This window comes from Entelurus aequoreus, linkage group LG02 (genome assembly GCF_033978785.1).
Source record: "Entelurus aequoreus isolate RoL-2023_Sb linkage group LG02, RoL_Eaeq_v1.1, whole genome shotgun sequence".
Lineage (NCBI taxonomy): Eukaryota > Metazoa > Chordata > Actinopteri > Syngnathiformes > Syngnathidae > Entelurus > Entelurus aequoreus.
The window spans coordinates 44,470,284-44,486,320 of NC_084732.1; the positions used below are offsets into that span (position 1 = coordinate 44,470,284).

The 16,037-nt window shown below is 38.9% G+C and overlaps 1 protein-coding gene across 1 annotated transcript in view; it reads right to left on the bottom strand.

Moving 5' to 3' along the window:
- Positions 1-16,037, bottom strand: part of LOC133642017 (stereocilin) — a 69,415-nt gene that overhangs the window by 35,728 nt on the left and 17,650 nt on the right. The window contains exons 8-14 of the mRNA XM_062036225.1: positions 15,171-15,337; positions 14,914-15,100; positions 14,717-14,832; positions 14,341-14,473; positions 14,088-14,270; positions 2,884-2,922; positions 2,624-2,800 (exon numbers count right to left, since the gene is read on the bottom strand). Coding sequence (XP_061892209.1) covers positions 2,624-2,800; positions 2,884-2,922; positions 14,088-14,270; positions 14,341-14,473; positions 14,717-14,832; positions 14,914-15,100; positions 15,171-15,337 — 1,002 coding nt within the window. The remainder of the gene's footprint in view (positions 1-2,623; positions 2,801-2,883; positions 2,923-14,087; positions 14,271-14,340; positions 14,474-14,716; positions 14,833-14,913; positions 15,101-15,170; positions 15,338-16,037) is intronic.

The following is a 16,037-nucleotide window of genomic DNA, read 5'->3' on the forward strand; positions in this document are numbered from 1 at the left end:
ATGAGCATATATGAATGCAGTATGAACAAGAATGTTTTAATGTAGACACATAGAATCATCATACTGGTGTGATTATATGCATCAAGTGTTAATTCAAGGCTAAGGCAAAATATCGAGATATATATCGTGTATCGTGACATGGCCTAAAAATATTGCGATATTAAAAAAAAGTCCATATCGCCCAGCCCTAATGCGAAGGATGAACTCCTGCTTCTGGAAGCGAGCACGAAGAGAGGGTGAAACATTTGAGCAGACGGAAGCCGAGGGATTGAGGTCGGCGTGACTTTGACGCTGAAAATGTGGAACTTGGAGCCAAGCTATTTTGACATAAATGGAGTGCTTAACTAAAATCAACTGGAAACGTCCCGGCAAACTGTCAATCAAGTGAGTCACTTTAAAATTGTTCATGATATACGCAGCACGTCATGCGTGTTATTACAACTACATACGCTGCGGAGCTAGCTGTGTACAAACAAAACATTAAATAATACTTTACAGATACTGTAATATGGATGTTCATGTTTTTCAGTCAGTACAGATTGGTGTCCTATCGCATTGTGTTGTGCATTACAAACTCAAACACGATTCGGGTGCTGACGTAGAAGCTAGCTAATCTCTCACCGTAGCTACCTCAAGACTAATACCATAGCACGCTAGAAAAACAGTTCCTCAGTGTTAGCTCTTACATTAACTATGTCGCTACAGCTTGGTTATTATACAGGTTACGGAATGTAAACAAAGTATTGTTGGCGGGTTTTGGATGCATTTTCAAAGTGATTTAGAGGTAGAATTGATTGCTCCCGTTAGCTGCATTGCTAGCCACCTAGAATGAGCCGATGTTTACATGTAAGAATGCAAAAAAACAACCTTTTGTCTACTTGTCATTCATAAGTATCGTGAACAAATTTCCCAAAAAAGTGCAGTTCCCCTTAAAAGCTGAACAGTTAAATAATGTAGAGCAGTGATTCTCAAACTGCGGTAGGAAGCAGTATCATCATATAACAATAGTATTAAAAGCGCTATTGTCTGACAAATTCATATAATTTATATCAGTGATTCTCAAAATGTGGTACGAGTGCCACTAGAGGTACGCAGGCTCCATCTAGTAGTATCCCAAGTAAGTCGGTAAAATATTTACTGTATATGGTGTGGATCTAGAGCAATGATCTCAAATTGTGGTACGTGTGCTTAGTGGTACACCAAAGAAGTTAGTAAATATGTGTTGTATATGGAGTATTGTTGTTGATGTTTGTGCATTGTGTCTCATGTTACAATGGACAAAAATATGAAATATACTTAAACCTTCTGCCGTGTTTTAATGAATACTTAGGCCTACCACACTACAGTATTTTAATGTTGGTATTTATGGTGGGACTCGGCAAGCCAAGATTTTTCTGAGGTGGTACTTGGTAAAAAAAAGTTTAAGAACCACTGATCTAGAGACTTAAGCGTTGAAAGTAAAAACATGTGTGTCTTATTTTTAATACTATTATGAGTGGAGCCCTTTGGGATTCCCACACATTTTAGTCAGATGTTTTTTTTCGCAAAAAATGATAATGAAATAAAATCAATGGTATTTTGAATTATTGACCTATTAAAGGGTCCAATTACTTCAAATCAAATATTCCACTTTAAATTTTTTGGGAGGAAAATATTGCATATTTTGTATATTTGACAAACAAAAACAAAGTTTTCTTTGACAAAAAGGGAATAAAACAAACAAATAAAAAACATTTAAAAAAATAATAAAAGCTTATAATCAACGGATCGATCGGAAGTGGATCTAGAGCAGGGATTCTCAAACTGTGGCTCGCGTGCTTAGTGATACGCCGAAGAATCAAATCAAATCAAATCAACTTTATTTATAAAGAGTCTGTAAATATGTATTGTATATGGAGTATCATTGTTGATGTATGTTCACAGCCTGTAATATTACAGTGGCCCAAAATATAAATTTATTTGTTAAATAAAACTTCTGCCTTACTTTGATGATTTAGGCCTACCACGCTACTGTATTTTAATGTTGGTAATTATAGTGGTACTTGGAGGACCAAGTCTTTTCTGACATGCTACTTGGTGAAAAAAGTTTGAGAACCACTGATCTAAAGACTTAAGCGTTGGAAGTAAAAATATGTATGATTTATTTTTAACACTTTTATGAGCGTCGTCCTTTTGGATCCATCCATCCATCCATTTTCTACCGCTTGTCCCTTTTGGGGTCCCGCGGGGGGTGCTGGTGCCTATCTCAGCTGCATTCGGGCGGAAGGCGGTGTACACCCTGGACAAGTCACCACCTCATCGCAGGGCCAACATAGATAGACAGACAACATTCACACTCGCATTCACACACTAGGGCCAATTCAATAATTTGTGTGGTATTTTTGTTTGTCATATACAAAATCTAAGCTTTCATTGATAAAAAGGGCATTAAAAAAACATATTTAAAAAACCTCTGTCTTGTTTTTAATGAATATTGAGGCCTACTACGCTACTGTATTTTCTTCTTTCAGAAGTCTTTTTTTATTATTCAACAATACGCTACTGTTTCAATGTTGGTCATTATAGTGGTACTTGGCGAAAAAAGTTTGAGAAGCACTGATGTAGAGAAAGTAAATAGCATCACCTCCTGCATTGCATTGTACAGCATTGCTTTATGGCCAGGCTTCAGGTCAGTCAGCATGCTTTTCCAACACTGGCAGTGGGGACTTTCATTGATCTCAGACCAGTGGAGGTTGCTCAGCACAGCAGGGGACAGACCAGAGTGTAAAGGCTTCAGTTTACACAAAGTTTCCACTGTCAGCTGCCGGGGAGGAAAACACACTTGACACTCCGAGGGAAGCTGACCAGTGTTCAGCAAACACATTCTCTAAAATGTATACTTACATTAGTGTCTTTGGAAATCTTGGACAGTATTCGAAAAGCCTGGAAAGATGTTACAAATAGGGATCAAACCAGAAAGAAAAGTCTTCATCCAAAATGCCTTCATCATCTTTAGTCAGGATTACTTCAAGTGAAAGCCAAAGGACAGACTTTTAGTCCTCAAACATAGTTTATTGACTTACATAAAATACATTACTGTAAAAGCTGCATACAATTAGGAATGGGTACCCATTCCATACCGGATTCACATCAAAAGAAATGGTGCCATTTTTCGATACCTTTGTTGTACGTGACGTCACAACCAGTTTCAGACTCGGCACAAGCTCAAGCATTTGGCCGGGAAATATTTAATGAAGCACTCAAAGTGGACTTAGCCGCACTGCCTCTAGTTTATGTTACACTTTTTCATGTCAACCAACTAGAAGAAGGTGCTTAAAAGTACAGTAAGGCCCAAGGTTGCTAACTGTCCTTTGAAAAACGGAATCATCCCATATTGAGCTGTCAAGGGACGCCCTGTGTCCCGTATTTTTATGACCATAAGAATAATTAATTATCTGACAAATATAGGCTGACCATATTCTGAAATCCCAAAAAGAGGACACATATATGTGTGCCAAGGCGGGCAGCACACCAAGGCTGGGACTAGGTGAAAATTTGCCAATGATACTCGAACTTGCTTCATAAGTAATATATTTATTTAAATAAAGCATTTTTTCTCCTATGTTGACAGTAGTGTTGGCGCTAGGAATTTTCAAAATGGGGTCCCGGGGACCCTATCAAGTCATAAAAATGGGGTGCCACTTTTTTGTAAGCGTTTTGAAAATAAATGACAAATGTATGCATTATCCAGTTATATCTCACATTCTATGTTGTGTTTTGGAAAAAGGTTGTCATAAACGTTACTTCATTCATTTAAAAAAATAATACAAAAGAAAACAAATGTGTATACATATGTAAATGTATTCAGTTATAAACATTCATTCACTTTCTTCTTTCCTTCATGGATCTAAACTTTACCGCTGCTGCTAGTTTTTTCTATCTTTTTATTGAATAAATTGTAGGTGTATTTATTTCAGTATAAAAGTGTAAAAAGTGTTTTGCTTGGGTCATGAAATGATGATAATGGTGTGCCAGGGCATACATACATTTTATATTTAACGCTTAAATCTCTGGAGTCTACATCAACTTCACATCTATTCCTCATTTCAAAATGTTTTAGTTTTTTTATGTTGTGTTTTTTGTTTGTTTGTTCTCCGCCCTTTTTTGTCAAAAATATGCAAAATCTTCCACCAAAAATATTTTTCTTAGTGGAATATTTGATGTGAAGTAATCGGAACCTTTGATAGGTCAATAATTCATAATAACATTGATTTTGATTATTATTATGTTTTGAGCAATGACCGTTTGAAAGAAAAAAAAACATTTTTGTTTTATTAGTCAACATTGTAACTGTTTCTAAATTACATTTCACCTGTAAGCTTTTTTATTTCACTTTTGTTATGTTTTTGTTTATTTTAATAGTATTTTTAGAATGTGCCGTGGGCCTTTAAAACATTAGCTGTGGTCCGCAAATGGTAAAATAAAAAAAATCTGCGTCCTTTCTGATTTCAATGCGTTAAAAAGACACAAAAAGTGTGTTAACGCCAACACTGCTTGACAGTATAACAAAATAAGTCACACTTATATTCTGTAACATTCACAGTTTTGGAAAAAAAAGTGCAGAGGTAGAAATATTCAAAATAACCTCTTGTATATAATGTAAACATAAATAATGCCTCAAAACAAGTTAATTACATTTAAACAAAAAACAGCAGACGAGCTCTCGCCCTGCACAGCTGTTTTGTGCTTTGTAGTGTCGATATGGGCATGTAGATCGTTGGCCCCTTTATTTGCCACGGATACATACGTTCCTGCTTTGCACACAGTGCATTCTGCTTCCCATGTGTCACGGCCAGGACGAAAACACAAATACTTTTTCCGCAAATCATCCGTGAAGTTGCATTTACTTTTCGGCATTTCTTGTTTTCATGTCTGTCTCTCCACTCACTAGCTCTCTCGCTCTGTGTCTCTGCCCCTCCCTCACGAATGTTTCTGCGTGCGCACCTTCACAGTTTGTTTTGTTTAACCCCTTCTAAACTTAACCCTGGACATACATTGAAAATACACGCAACCCTAACTCAAAATGCCGGACATTTGAGGCATTTAAGAAACCCAGCAAAAGAGGACATGTCCGGGGAAAAGAGGACGTATGGTCAGCCTAGACAAATATCAATAAATACTATAAAATGACAACAGCTTCAAAAAAGTAAGCCAATCGCGTGTCTCATTGCAGTTTGACTTTTCCGACATCTTTGAGCAATAGCTTTGTCTTGGCTGTCGATCTGTCTTTGCTAGGCGTCAGCTAGGAAGAGTTGTCCGCCTAACGGGCAATCAATTAAATCATTCCAAATGTGACTTTATACCTCAGTGACATAAAAAAAAGGAACAAGTGCGGATGTTCAGAGATCGTTTTTGTTCAACGACAAAGCTACATGTGGCTATCATGTATGTTAGGCTGACCATACGTCCTCTTTTCCCCGCACATGTCCTCTTTTGCGGGTGTGTCCGGTAGGGATGTGCGTATCGATCCTGTGGTATCGATATATCGATACTCACACGCTACTCATTTGGCATCACTTTTCTGAAAAAAGTATCAATATAAACCAAAAAACGGCGTGTGGGGGGTGCAAGCATCACTTTCAGATGTTTTTGATGACTTACTTAACTTACTATGTGCTGGGACACCCCTGTACCTGGCAGAGTATAGAGCTGGCCCAGTCACGTGACAGGAGACAGCGAATGAGCGTCGTCAACGTGCAACACACACACACAGCCAGCCGACAGCGATGCAGCCAGGCATATCCAGTGTTGTCCAATTGTTGACTTAAAACAGGCATTGTTTTTTTTTTTTTAGTAATGTTTACTGAATTATTTTTTTTTAATGATTACCCTAAATTCAAATAATTTCCACACAGGGGAATTTACTGTTAGTTGAAAATTGCTTGAGTATTTAAAACAAGATAAGAAAGAGATACAATTTGGAGATTCTTCATCTTTGCATTACAGTTTTATTTTTTTCCAAGAAAATCTTGAATATATGATTGAATGTGATTTTGGTTTTAATCTCTAACATGATTTCTTACATTTCGAAAACATTAGCCTATTTCATATTTCATTAATTGCTAATTATATCACAAACCTTAAAAAATAACTGCAGCTTCTTGCAATTCAGATTTGACTGTTAATTGGAAAGCCCTAATATTTAATTATTATTATATATAATATATAGTTATTATTATATATAATATTTAATTTATTTTTCATATTTATACACGCATTTTAATTTTACTTTTATTATATATTGACCATAATAAATGTGGTATAAATGGTCTGTATTTGTCTTGTGATTTGTCTTAAATAATAACAATAGTAATAATATTTTTGACTGACAAAAAATTGCCAATAAGAAATTATTGGTATCGGTATCGGTATCGATGAAAATGCAAGAAAAAGTATCGGTATCGTATCGAATCCTAAAAGTGTGGTATCGCCCATCCCTAGTGTCCGGGGTGTCCGGGTGGGGTTTTTTAAATGCCTCAAATGTCCTGCATTTTGAGTTAGAATTGCGTGTATTTTCAATGTACGTCTTGGGCAGGGATGTCTTGGGCAGGGATCGGCAACCCCTAAGTGCCGTGATGGCATTGCATATATTATCCTCTATTACTTGCACAAACAGCATGCCAGTCCGGTCTCATGTTGTATGGAGCTTTAACTTGCACACGTGGGAGACAGCAAGGCTTACTTGGTCAACAGCCACACAGCTTACACTGTTGGTGTGGGTTCACAGTGTGGCGCATATTTGTAACGTAACAGTGTTAAAGTTGTTATTTACGGCCACCGTCAGTGTAAGCTGTGTGGCTGCTGAGCAAGTAAGCTTTGCTGTCATATTCGAGTGCAAGCAGAAGATGCATTCAACATGTGTCCGAGCAGGTAAGCTGTTAAAGCAGGCTGTAGAGGGCGCTAAAGGCAGTGCCATCACGCCCAAATTTCGGGTGTTTCCCGGGAAAAGTGGTAGGATCGGCAACTATGACGCTGTTGAACGCCATTCATGTAAATCTCGCGGGCCGCACTAACTTAAACTGTCATATTAAAGTGCGGGCCAGGGCGCGTCTCTGATACCCCTGGGTTAAACATAGCACAAAGCAATAAAAAGCTTTGTATACAGTGTTATTTCATTTTAAATTTAAAAAGAGTTTTGAGGCTCCCATTGTTTTCTTTCAATTGTGAAACTTGTCAAAATGGCTCTTTGAGTGATAAAGGTTGCCGACCCTAGACTCTAGGGTTAAGTTAAGAAGGGGTTAAACAAAACAAGCTGTGAAGGTGCGCACGCAGAAACATTGGTGAGGGAGGGGCAGAGAATCATAGCGAGAGAGCTAGTGAGTGGAGACAGACATGAAAACAAGAAATGCCGAAAAGTAAATGAAACTTCACGGATGATTTGCGGAAAAAGTATTTGTGTTTTGGTCCTGGCCGTGACACATGGGAAGCAGAATGCACTGTGTGCAAAGCAGGAACGTGTATATCTGTGGCAAATAAAGATCTACAAGCCCATATCGACACTACAAAGCACAAAACAGCTGTACAGGGCGAGAGCTCGTTTATGACAACCTTTTTCCAAAACACAACATAGAATGTGAGATATAACCGGATAATGCATACATTTGTTTTCAAAACGCTTACAAAAAAGTGGTACCCCAAAAATTTACTGTGGGACCCCATTTGTATGATTTGATGGGGTCCCTGGGACCCCATTTTGAAAATTCCTAGCGCCAACACTACTGTCAACATAGGAGAAAAATGCTTTGTTTAAATAAATATATTACTTATGAAGCAAGTTCGAGTATCATTGGCAAATTTTCACCTAGTCCCGGCCTTGGCGTGCTGCCCGCCTTGGCACGCATATATGTGTCCTCTTTTTGGGATTTCAGAATATGGTCAGCCTAATGTATGTGCTAGCTCGCTTTTTAAAAGTGTCATTTAGCAAACCTTCTCTTTTGTTGTCATAATGTCTTGTCCTCAAAACTCTAGTTGTGTACCTAAGTTGTTGAACATAAACATAGTGTGTCCAGCTTTATGATAATGACCCTACACTTTATGATAGTGACACAACTTTTTATGATAGTGACACAACTTTTTATGATACTGACACTACACTTTATGATAGTGACACTACTTTTTATGATAGTGACACAACTTTTTATGATACTGACACTACACTTTATGATAGTGACACTACTTTTTATGATAGTGACACAACTTTTTATGATACTGATACTACACTTTATGATAGTGACACTACTTTTTATGATAGTGACACTACTTTTTATGATACTGACAATACACTTTATGATAGTGACACTACACTTTATGATACTGACACTACATTTCATGATTGTGACACTACACTTTATGATAGTGACACTACAGGTAACTGGTGATACAGTAACTCACCAAAAGGTCAAATAATATGTCCTTCTACTTTTTGTATTTTTACAAGTGTTAAGTTTAGACATGATGATTTTATTTAATGTAATAATTACCACGATTTAGCATAAACACAATGAGTGGAGATCTGCTTCATGAATAAAGCACAAGTGAAATACAGTGTAATCAAAAGACATATAGCTCACCTCACCTTTGTTTTTGTCAAAGTAGCTCTCATACTGATGAACGTAGGAGATATGTTCTTTCATAAAGATGAACATTGAATTTGTTCGGTTTTAAGTTAAGCAGGACACATTTTTGTTTATTTTATTCTGTTAACTTTGTTATTTTTGCAGGCAAAAATTGATAATTTAACTTTTTACCACTTACTTATTATTATGTGTTTCTCATGTATTTATATTGCTCCAAGACTTATGCATCTATTTAGATTATGTCAAATAAAATAAAAAATATGTCTGTGTAGATTGTCAGTCATAATGCCATGTAATCCACAAAAATTGAATCAATGCAACTGGACTCATCTGAAACATATTCAACAGAGAGTCCAGTTGCATCCATTCAACATTTTGTGGATAAAATAAAAAATAATTTACCAAAGGGAACAATCAAAAAAATGTAGATCCCTTTTTTCAGGTAGTTGGCAACTCTAGGCTCCACTTTTCACTAGGGGTTATATAACAAATAAAGGATAAATGGGTTATACTTGTATAGCGCTTTTCTAGCTTCAAGGTACTCAAAGCGCTTTGACAGTATTTCCACATTTACCCATTCACACACACATTCACACACTGATGGCGGGAGCTGCCATGCAAGGCGCTAACCAGCAGCCATCAGAGGCAAAGGGTGAAGTGTCTTGCCCAAGGACACAACGGACGTGACTAGGAAGGTAGAGGGTGGGAATTGAACCCCAGTAACCAGCAACACTCCGATTGCTGGCACAGCCACTCTACCAACTTCGCCATGATACTTGTACCAATTCGATATTTGCAAAAAACAATGTCGGTGCTAAAAACTGTGCATGAACCGGTACTTGGAAAACGTGCACGTGATTGTGTAAAAGAAAACGAAATGCAAGAGCCTTTTCACTCTCATGGAATTTTGTGACATTAAAGTTGAACAGACCAGTTATTTAAATATTTCAATTATGATTAAGTAATACATTCAAAAATATGTAATATTCACAACAAATATTCATAATTACTGCAGCAATACAGAACATAGATAACGTGCTAAAGTGACTTTTGTAATGTTGATGCTCATAGTTCCAGGGGTTCGTGAATGCAACCTTGCTCGCTGGAACCTTCATTGGTGTATAATGAGGAAGTGCTGTGTTGTTGTGGCTACTACCTAGCTTTCTGTCGGGACGCTATATTACTTACAAAATGTTACTTGTACAATATCATCGCCAAACGCTTGTTGCAGGTGTTTAAGTCTGCATTCATTTAGCACTGAAATGACGCACCGATAGTTTCTTCTTTTTTTGGTAAGTGTACTACCGCTAATGCAGGCACAGGTGTCATTATGGAACCGAGTTTCGATGCCAATCCTTAATAACAACTGGACAGCACAGTTATCAATATTAGCTCACTGTTAAATATATATATATTTTTTAATTATTAAACAGTTAAGATGTAATAACACATTGAATACACATATAATTGGTACTGCTTAATACCGGTATCTATTGCCAGGTACCAGGAATTGGTACCGTGTCAATTCAAATGTGAAAGTTACCCATCCCGACATACAACAGCATTATATCAATGTTCATTGTTTTCTTTTCTTTAATTTGGTTTATATTTTTGATTGATTGACGATCAGCAAAGTGTAGTCTGCTGTTTGCCAATCCTTTACGGGAGAAACTATAGAAAGAAGCTGGGTGGACAGTTGTCAAAGTTAGCGTTAGGTAGCATTAAAGCGGGACCAGGTGACACACACACACCCATTGCTGCTCATGTCACCTTCATGGCCTCACAGACTGTAGGGAATGGTAAACTCTAACACTACGCATAACTGTCAGGTCGCTCCAGTATATAATTGATGGTTTGTATAATTGATAACGGTGACCAGTATTAAAAGGCCTGCCCCTGCATATTTGAACACACCTGTTTTTTTTCTCACATGACTGTAGATCAGGGGTGTCAAACGTACGGCCCGCAGGTTTTATCCGGCCCGCATGATAAGTTTGCCAAGTATAAAAATGAGCGGCTTTTTTTTTAACGAAAGAAACTGCTGTTCTAAATGTGTCCACTGGATGTCACAATAGCAATTCTGTTAGGCAAGCAAGCGGTTTATACCGGTGCCAAGCAGGAGGTACACAGTAAAGGGAGACTGTGGCTCCTCCTCCTCGACCCACATGAAACTTAAAACCTGCCGTTTTATGTCTTCTGCTTCGAGCACATTGTTATTTGGCACCCGCGTTGCCCCAAAATGTCTCTGTCAAACACAAAAGGTAACTTAACCCTTTTGAATAGTTTTTATCTCTGTTTTTTACAGTTTGTTGACATGATAAAGGAGGTATTTGATCACTCAAAGATTTTACAAGTTGTGCTTTGTTCAATCCCAGAAAAACTGTGATTTAAAGTTTAATCCTAGCTTTTTAAATACACTGAGACGAAGTCTAAGCTCATAGTGTTTTTGAAACTGCACCAATTTCCTCAGAATTTACAACACATTTGAAATGTTTTGGGGGGACGGTGTGGCGCTGCGTGGCGCAGTTGGGAGAGTGGCCGTGCCAGCAACCTGAGGGTTCCTGGTTTGATCCCCATCTTCTACCAACCTCGTCACGTCCGTTGTGTCCTTGAGCAAGACACTTCACCCTTGCTCCTGATGGGTCGTGGTTAGGGCCTTGCATGGCAGCTTTCACACACCATCAGTGTGTGAATGTGTGTGTGAATGGGTGAATGTGGAAATAGTGTCAAAGCGCTTTGAGTACCTTGAAGGTAGAAAAGCGCTATACAAGTATAACCCATTTATCGTTTACCATTTTCTCCCGAGGATTATTTGTGATTTGTACGTTTTCAGAACGTGCTTGTTCTATTTTTGGCCAAAGTAAAACAAAGAAAACAACCTAAGTTGTCTTTATAGTACAAGAGGTTAGTTCCAAAATATAAAGGAATTGTGCATTTTGTGATAAAAGCATGACATTTGGTACACTTATAGCCAAAGGCATTCTCAAAAGATTTGGATGTGGAGCCATCATGAATTTTCAACATGGCGCCCATGGCAGCCATTTTTCAAAATGTCCGCCAGCAACAACTGTTTTCTTATGAATGATGGATTTAATATGATATTTCAGACCTATTTACCATTCATACTACTTGGTAAATGTCTTTTGGATAGTGGAACATTTTCATTGAAAATTCAAAATGGCCGCCAACTGGTTAGATATGGATGATCTCTATGTTCAATTATACATGTATCAAGATGCAGAATTTGAATTGGGAACTTTGGAATTTCTAAGAATCTTCTTTCTATCTCAAAATACTCATGTTAAGCAAGGGAAACCTAGGGTCTATCACAGGGAAGACTAGTCACACTCGCCTTCACAGACACAAAGGACTGTGCACTGTAAGTGGGATTTGTTGCACTTACACTGCCCAACACAACCCTTCTTGCATTTGCATGAGACAAGTTCATAACTTGACTGGCCTGCAACTGGTGGGCATGTCCAGAAGGGTTCATAGTCCCCCTCAGGTGACTTTGGCCAGCCCCATTCGCACGGTGAAGGTAGTTCTGGTGTTGACACCAGGACTGTACCCCACACGTGCCCTCATTGGTATACATCTCTCTTAACATGCTCTTCTAGGGCAGCCTTGGTAGGGGGGATTGTTTGCACATTGTGCCTCTTTGCAAATAACTTCCTCCTTGCCGTATTGATTTCTGTACATGTGCTGGTTCGGTCATAGACTAAGATAACAAACCTCTCAATTGTGGCCATTACCTCCTGTGGTATGTCATCTGGGGCTGAAGACACTTTCAACAGGGCATGTGTAAGTTCTAGAAGCACAGACCATACAGCCCATGCAGTCTTTTTCCCATGGCCAACAAAGCTTGACACAGTGTCACAACCCGTCAATGCATGGAACACTGGTAGTGCACATGCTTTCTCGGGCCCGAGCCCTGCTGCAATTTCATGGGCTGCCAAATATCGAAAATTCTTACCAGTACCGAAAGCCAACCAAAGCTCATCCTCTGGTTGTAGAGTCTGAGCCACTGCCACAGCCAGCACCACAACATCAGTATCAACTGTTTGAATCATAATTTTGTGGTGGCCGTTTCTTGCTGCATGGGCTACGTGCAATAACATGCGACTATCCACTTCCTCATGCGTGCAAGGAGCAATCGATTTCCTATCTGGGAGAGGTGGCTTGCTAAGGACTTCCATGTCACTTGTGATGACAAGCTGTTTATCCTCCTGCACAAACCATCTGAGCAGAGCCTCCGAGAGAAAGGCAAACAACTCAGTCTTATTGCTGTCAACTCTAAGAAAGTTTTGCCAGTTCCTGGGAATGGCTGCATCACCTACCACACGTCTCTGAATTCCAGTGCCACGTTTTGCTCTCGTAGCAGCTTTCAGAGAGTCAGACAAGTAGCGGTCCCACACCAGATCAAGCCTGGACACAGTTTCAAACTTTCTGGTCAGATATGGAATGAAGATCACATGAGCATAGTCATTGAAGGTTTTTACTGAACTTGGTTTCAGCATCTGGATGATGGCTGCCCCATCTACAATGGTGCAGGTAACATTTGGACTGTCAGATTATGCACTGTGAACTTGTTCCAGGCATGGAAGCAGATCACTCTTCACTCCCAGTCGGAGACCTCCCCCATCAGAAAGCGCTGGTGGACATGGTTGGTTTTCATGTCGAAAGAACTCCTCTAAGTTTCCATCTCGGGTCTGGCAAGCAATGAATAACCTTGAAAAGAGCTCCATGTCCTGTTTGAGAGAGACCATTTTCTGTTTCGGTTTTGATACTCTCCTCACGGTTGAAGTACCAAACACCAGAAGCGTATTTCTTGGTATGGTGTTGTCCACTGTCTTTGTTCTCTCAACAAGGCGTTCTTTGGTGAAAGCTTCAAATTGGTGCTCTCATATCTGCTTCACCTTTCTGACTACCTCAGCAGCTGAAGGTCCAGCAAGTTCCTTTGAGTGGAGAACAATCAGGTCTTTGCTTTCCTCTTCAAATGGATTTCCAAAGTGTAAATAAGTCTGAAACATCATATTATATCCATCATTCATAAGCCATTTTGAAAGATGGCTGACATGGGCGCCATTTTGAAAATTCATGGTGGCTCCATATCCAAATCTTTTGAGAATGCCTTTGGCTATAAGTGTACCAAATTTCATGCTTTTATCACAAAATGCACAATCGTTATGGTTACCAGCTGCACTATTACTTTTAAATTATCATGCCATGATTTTACCATTCCGGCCCACTTTGGAATTTTCCTCCATGCTGCTCCTAGCTGAAATGAGTTTGACACCCCTGCTGTAGATGTTGCTCAATGTGTACAAATTGATGAACGTAAATATACCTAGTCCTATACATAATTTCTTCCTTGGCGATTCAGTTAATTTTGACACAGTTACACTAAGATCCTGTAAAGGTGGGAAATGGTAAAAAACAACAACACAGGGAATAAACAACCTTCCTGCTGACCTGTGCTGAAGAATATCTGTGTATTCCAGGTTGGGAGAGGAGCTCCAGGAGTTGTTGGGAGGGAAGCGATAGTGAAAAGGAGGCTCCTAACTTGGGGAGAAGAGCACTGAGACCAGTCAAGTCTGCAGGAGCCATACTGCTGGCATTCAGCCTCTGCACTGTCGGTATCAACCAGGACGAAAGCTATCCAAATGGCAAAGACAAAAAGGTAATAACATTCAGAGGATGTTTTTTTTTCTGCAGATGCACTCACCCTGCCACTGGCACTAATGATGCCCTCAGAGAGGCACTGGAGCAGCTGCCTCTGGAGAGTGGACGACACAGCTGACTCGTGAAGAAATGAATGCAGGTCAGGTGGATCTAGGTAGCATGCAAGGACGCCAAGTCTGCAAGACAACATTCAAACTATGACCATGACATACTGGAGGTATGATGCAAGCTAATTGCTGTATTGCACTTAAATGTTACCATGTATTCATTTTCCAGGAACCATTCATTACAAACTGTAAAAGTGTCATAGGTAGAAAAGCAGTACTTTTGTTTTGAAGACATTAACAAGGACATACTCAACAAAATAGTCGTTCTGTAACTTGTAACCATGGAAATGTGCAAACACTGAACTGCCTCACCTCATGACATCATTATCTGTGAGATTTTTATTCTTGGTAAAAATGGTCCGAACAACATGGCGTCCTCTCACACCATCCAGGCTACTGTTGCCTAGCAACTCCACCAAAGGGGTGAGCTGAGATAGAAAATAGTTCATATTACTTTGAAATGGCTGATGCTAAAGGAACATATGGAAAGAGTGCTAGCATCCCCCAACCTGTTGTGAGGTCAGTTGCTGAAAACAACTGATAGGAAGGTAAGGCAGAAGAGGGAGGATGGAACTGAGGAAGTATGGTGGCCAGGTGGGGACATCACCCAACACACTAGACTGCAGGAGTCTTTTCACAAATGCCTTTTTCTGTGGCGACTTCAGCCCTGAGCTGTGGTCACGAATAGCAGTCAGCCTTCAAAACAAAGACAAAAAAGTCTATCAGGAGGACACTGATTTCAACCTTTGCATAGTCAGCAACTTACACGCTGTCGTTGGCCATCAGAGAGGCTGGGAAGCTCATGATGTCAGAGACAGACATGAATGGGATGAACTGGGACAGGTCCACAAAGAGTTCTGGGGTCACTTTTTGGAATTTATGGATAAAAGCAGCAGTCATTGTTTCCAAGGCCTGCAGCTCTTTTTGAGAATCCTGGCAGGGGAAAATTAACAGGACAAAACAGATGTAGGTTCAAAAAAGATCACTGGTTATACAATCAAATTTGATTAACCACTTGAGAGTCTAAAGTTCAGCCCAGATGTATTTGGACAATTTTAACTTTATATACCACCACAATAACAAAAGAGGAGAAATATAATCTTAGAGAAAAATGTAATTTAAAACATTTGTACATATGTACAACACTTAAGACCTTCAGTATATCAGTATGTGGAATTAAATTATGGAATGGATTAAGCAAAGCAATCAAACAATGTAGTAATATGATCCACTTCAAGAAACTCTTCAAACTTAAAATGTTTACAAAGTACAAAGAAGAAGAACCATGATAAACATTCTGAATTTATCTCATCCATCCATTCATTTTCAAGATAATCTCACTATATGAAATATAACTATCTTACTTCACCAATTATTATGTATTTTATTAATTTATTTTTATTGCTTATGGAGTATATTGTGAATAAATTGAGAACAGGAAGTGAGCAAAAGTTTTAGCAACTGCTATGTAAAGGAAAAGGGGTAGGATAAAATAAGCTTTGCTTCTTCCTACTCCTTTTCGAACATGTTGAATAGAGGAATTGGAAATTGTGATGTATCATGTTGTATGCATGCATGTTCGAAATTAACTCAAACTCAACTCCACTCAACAATGTAATTTAAAAACCTCTCT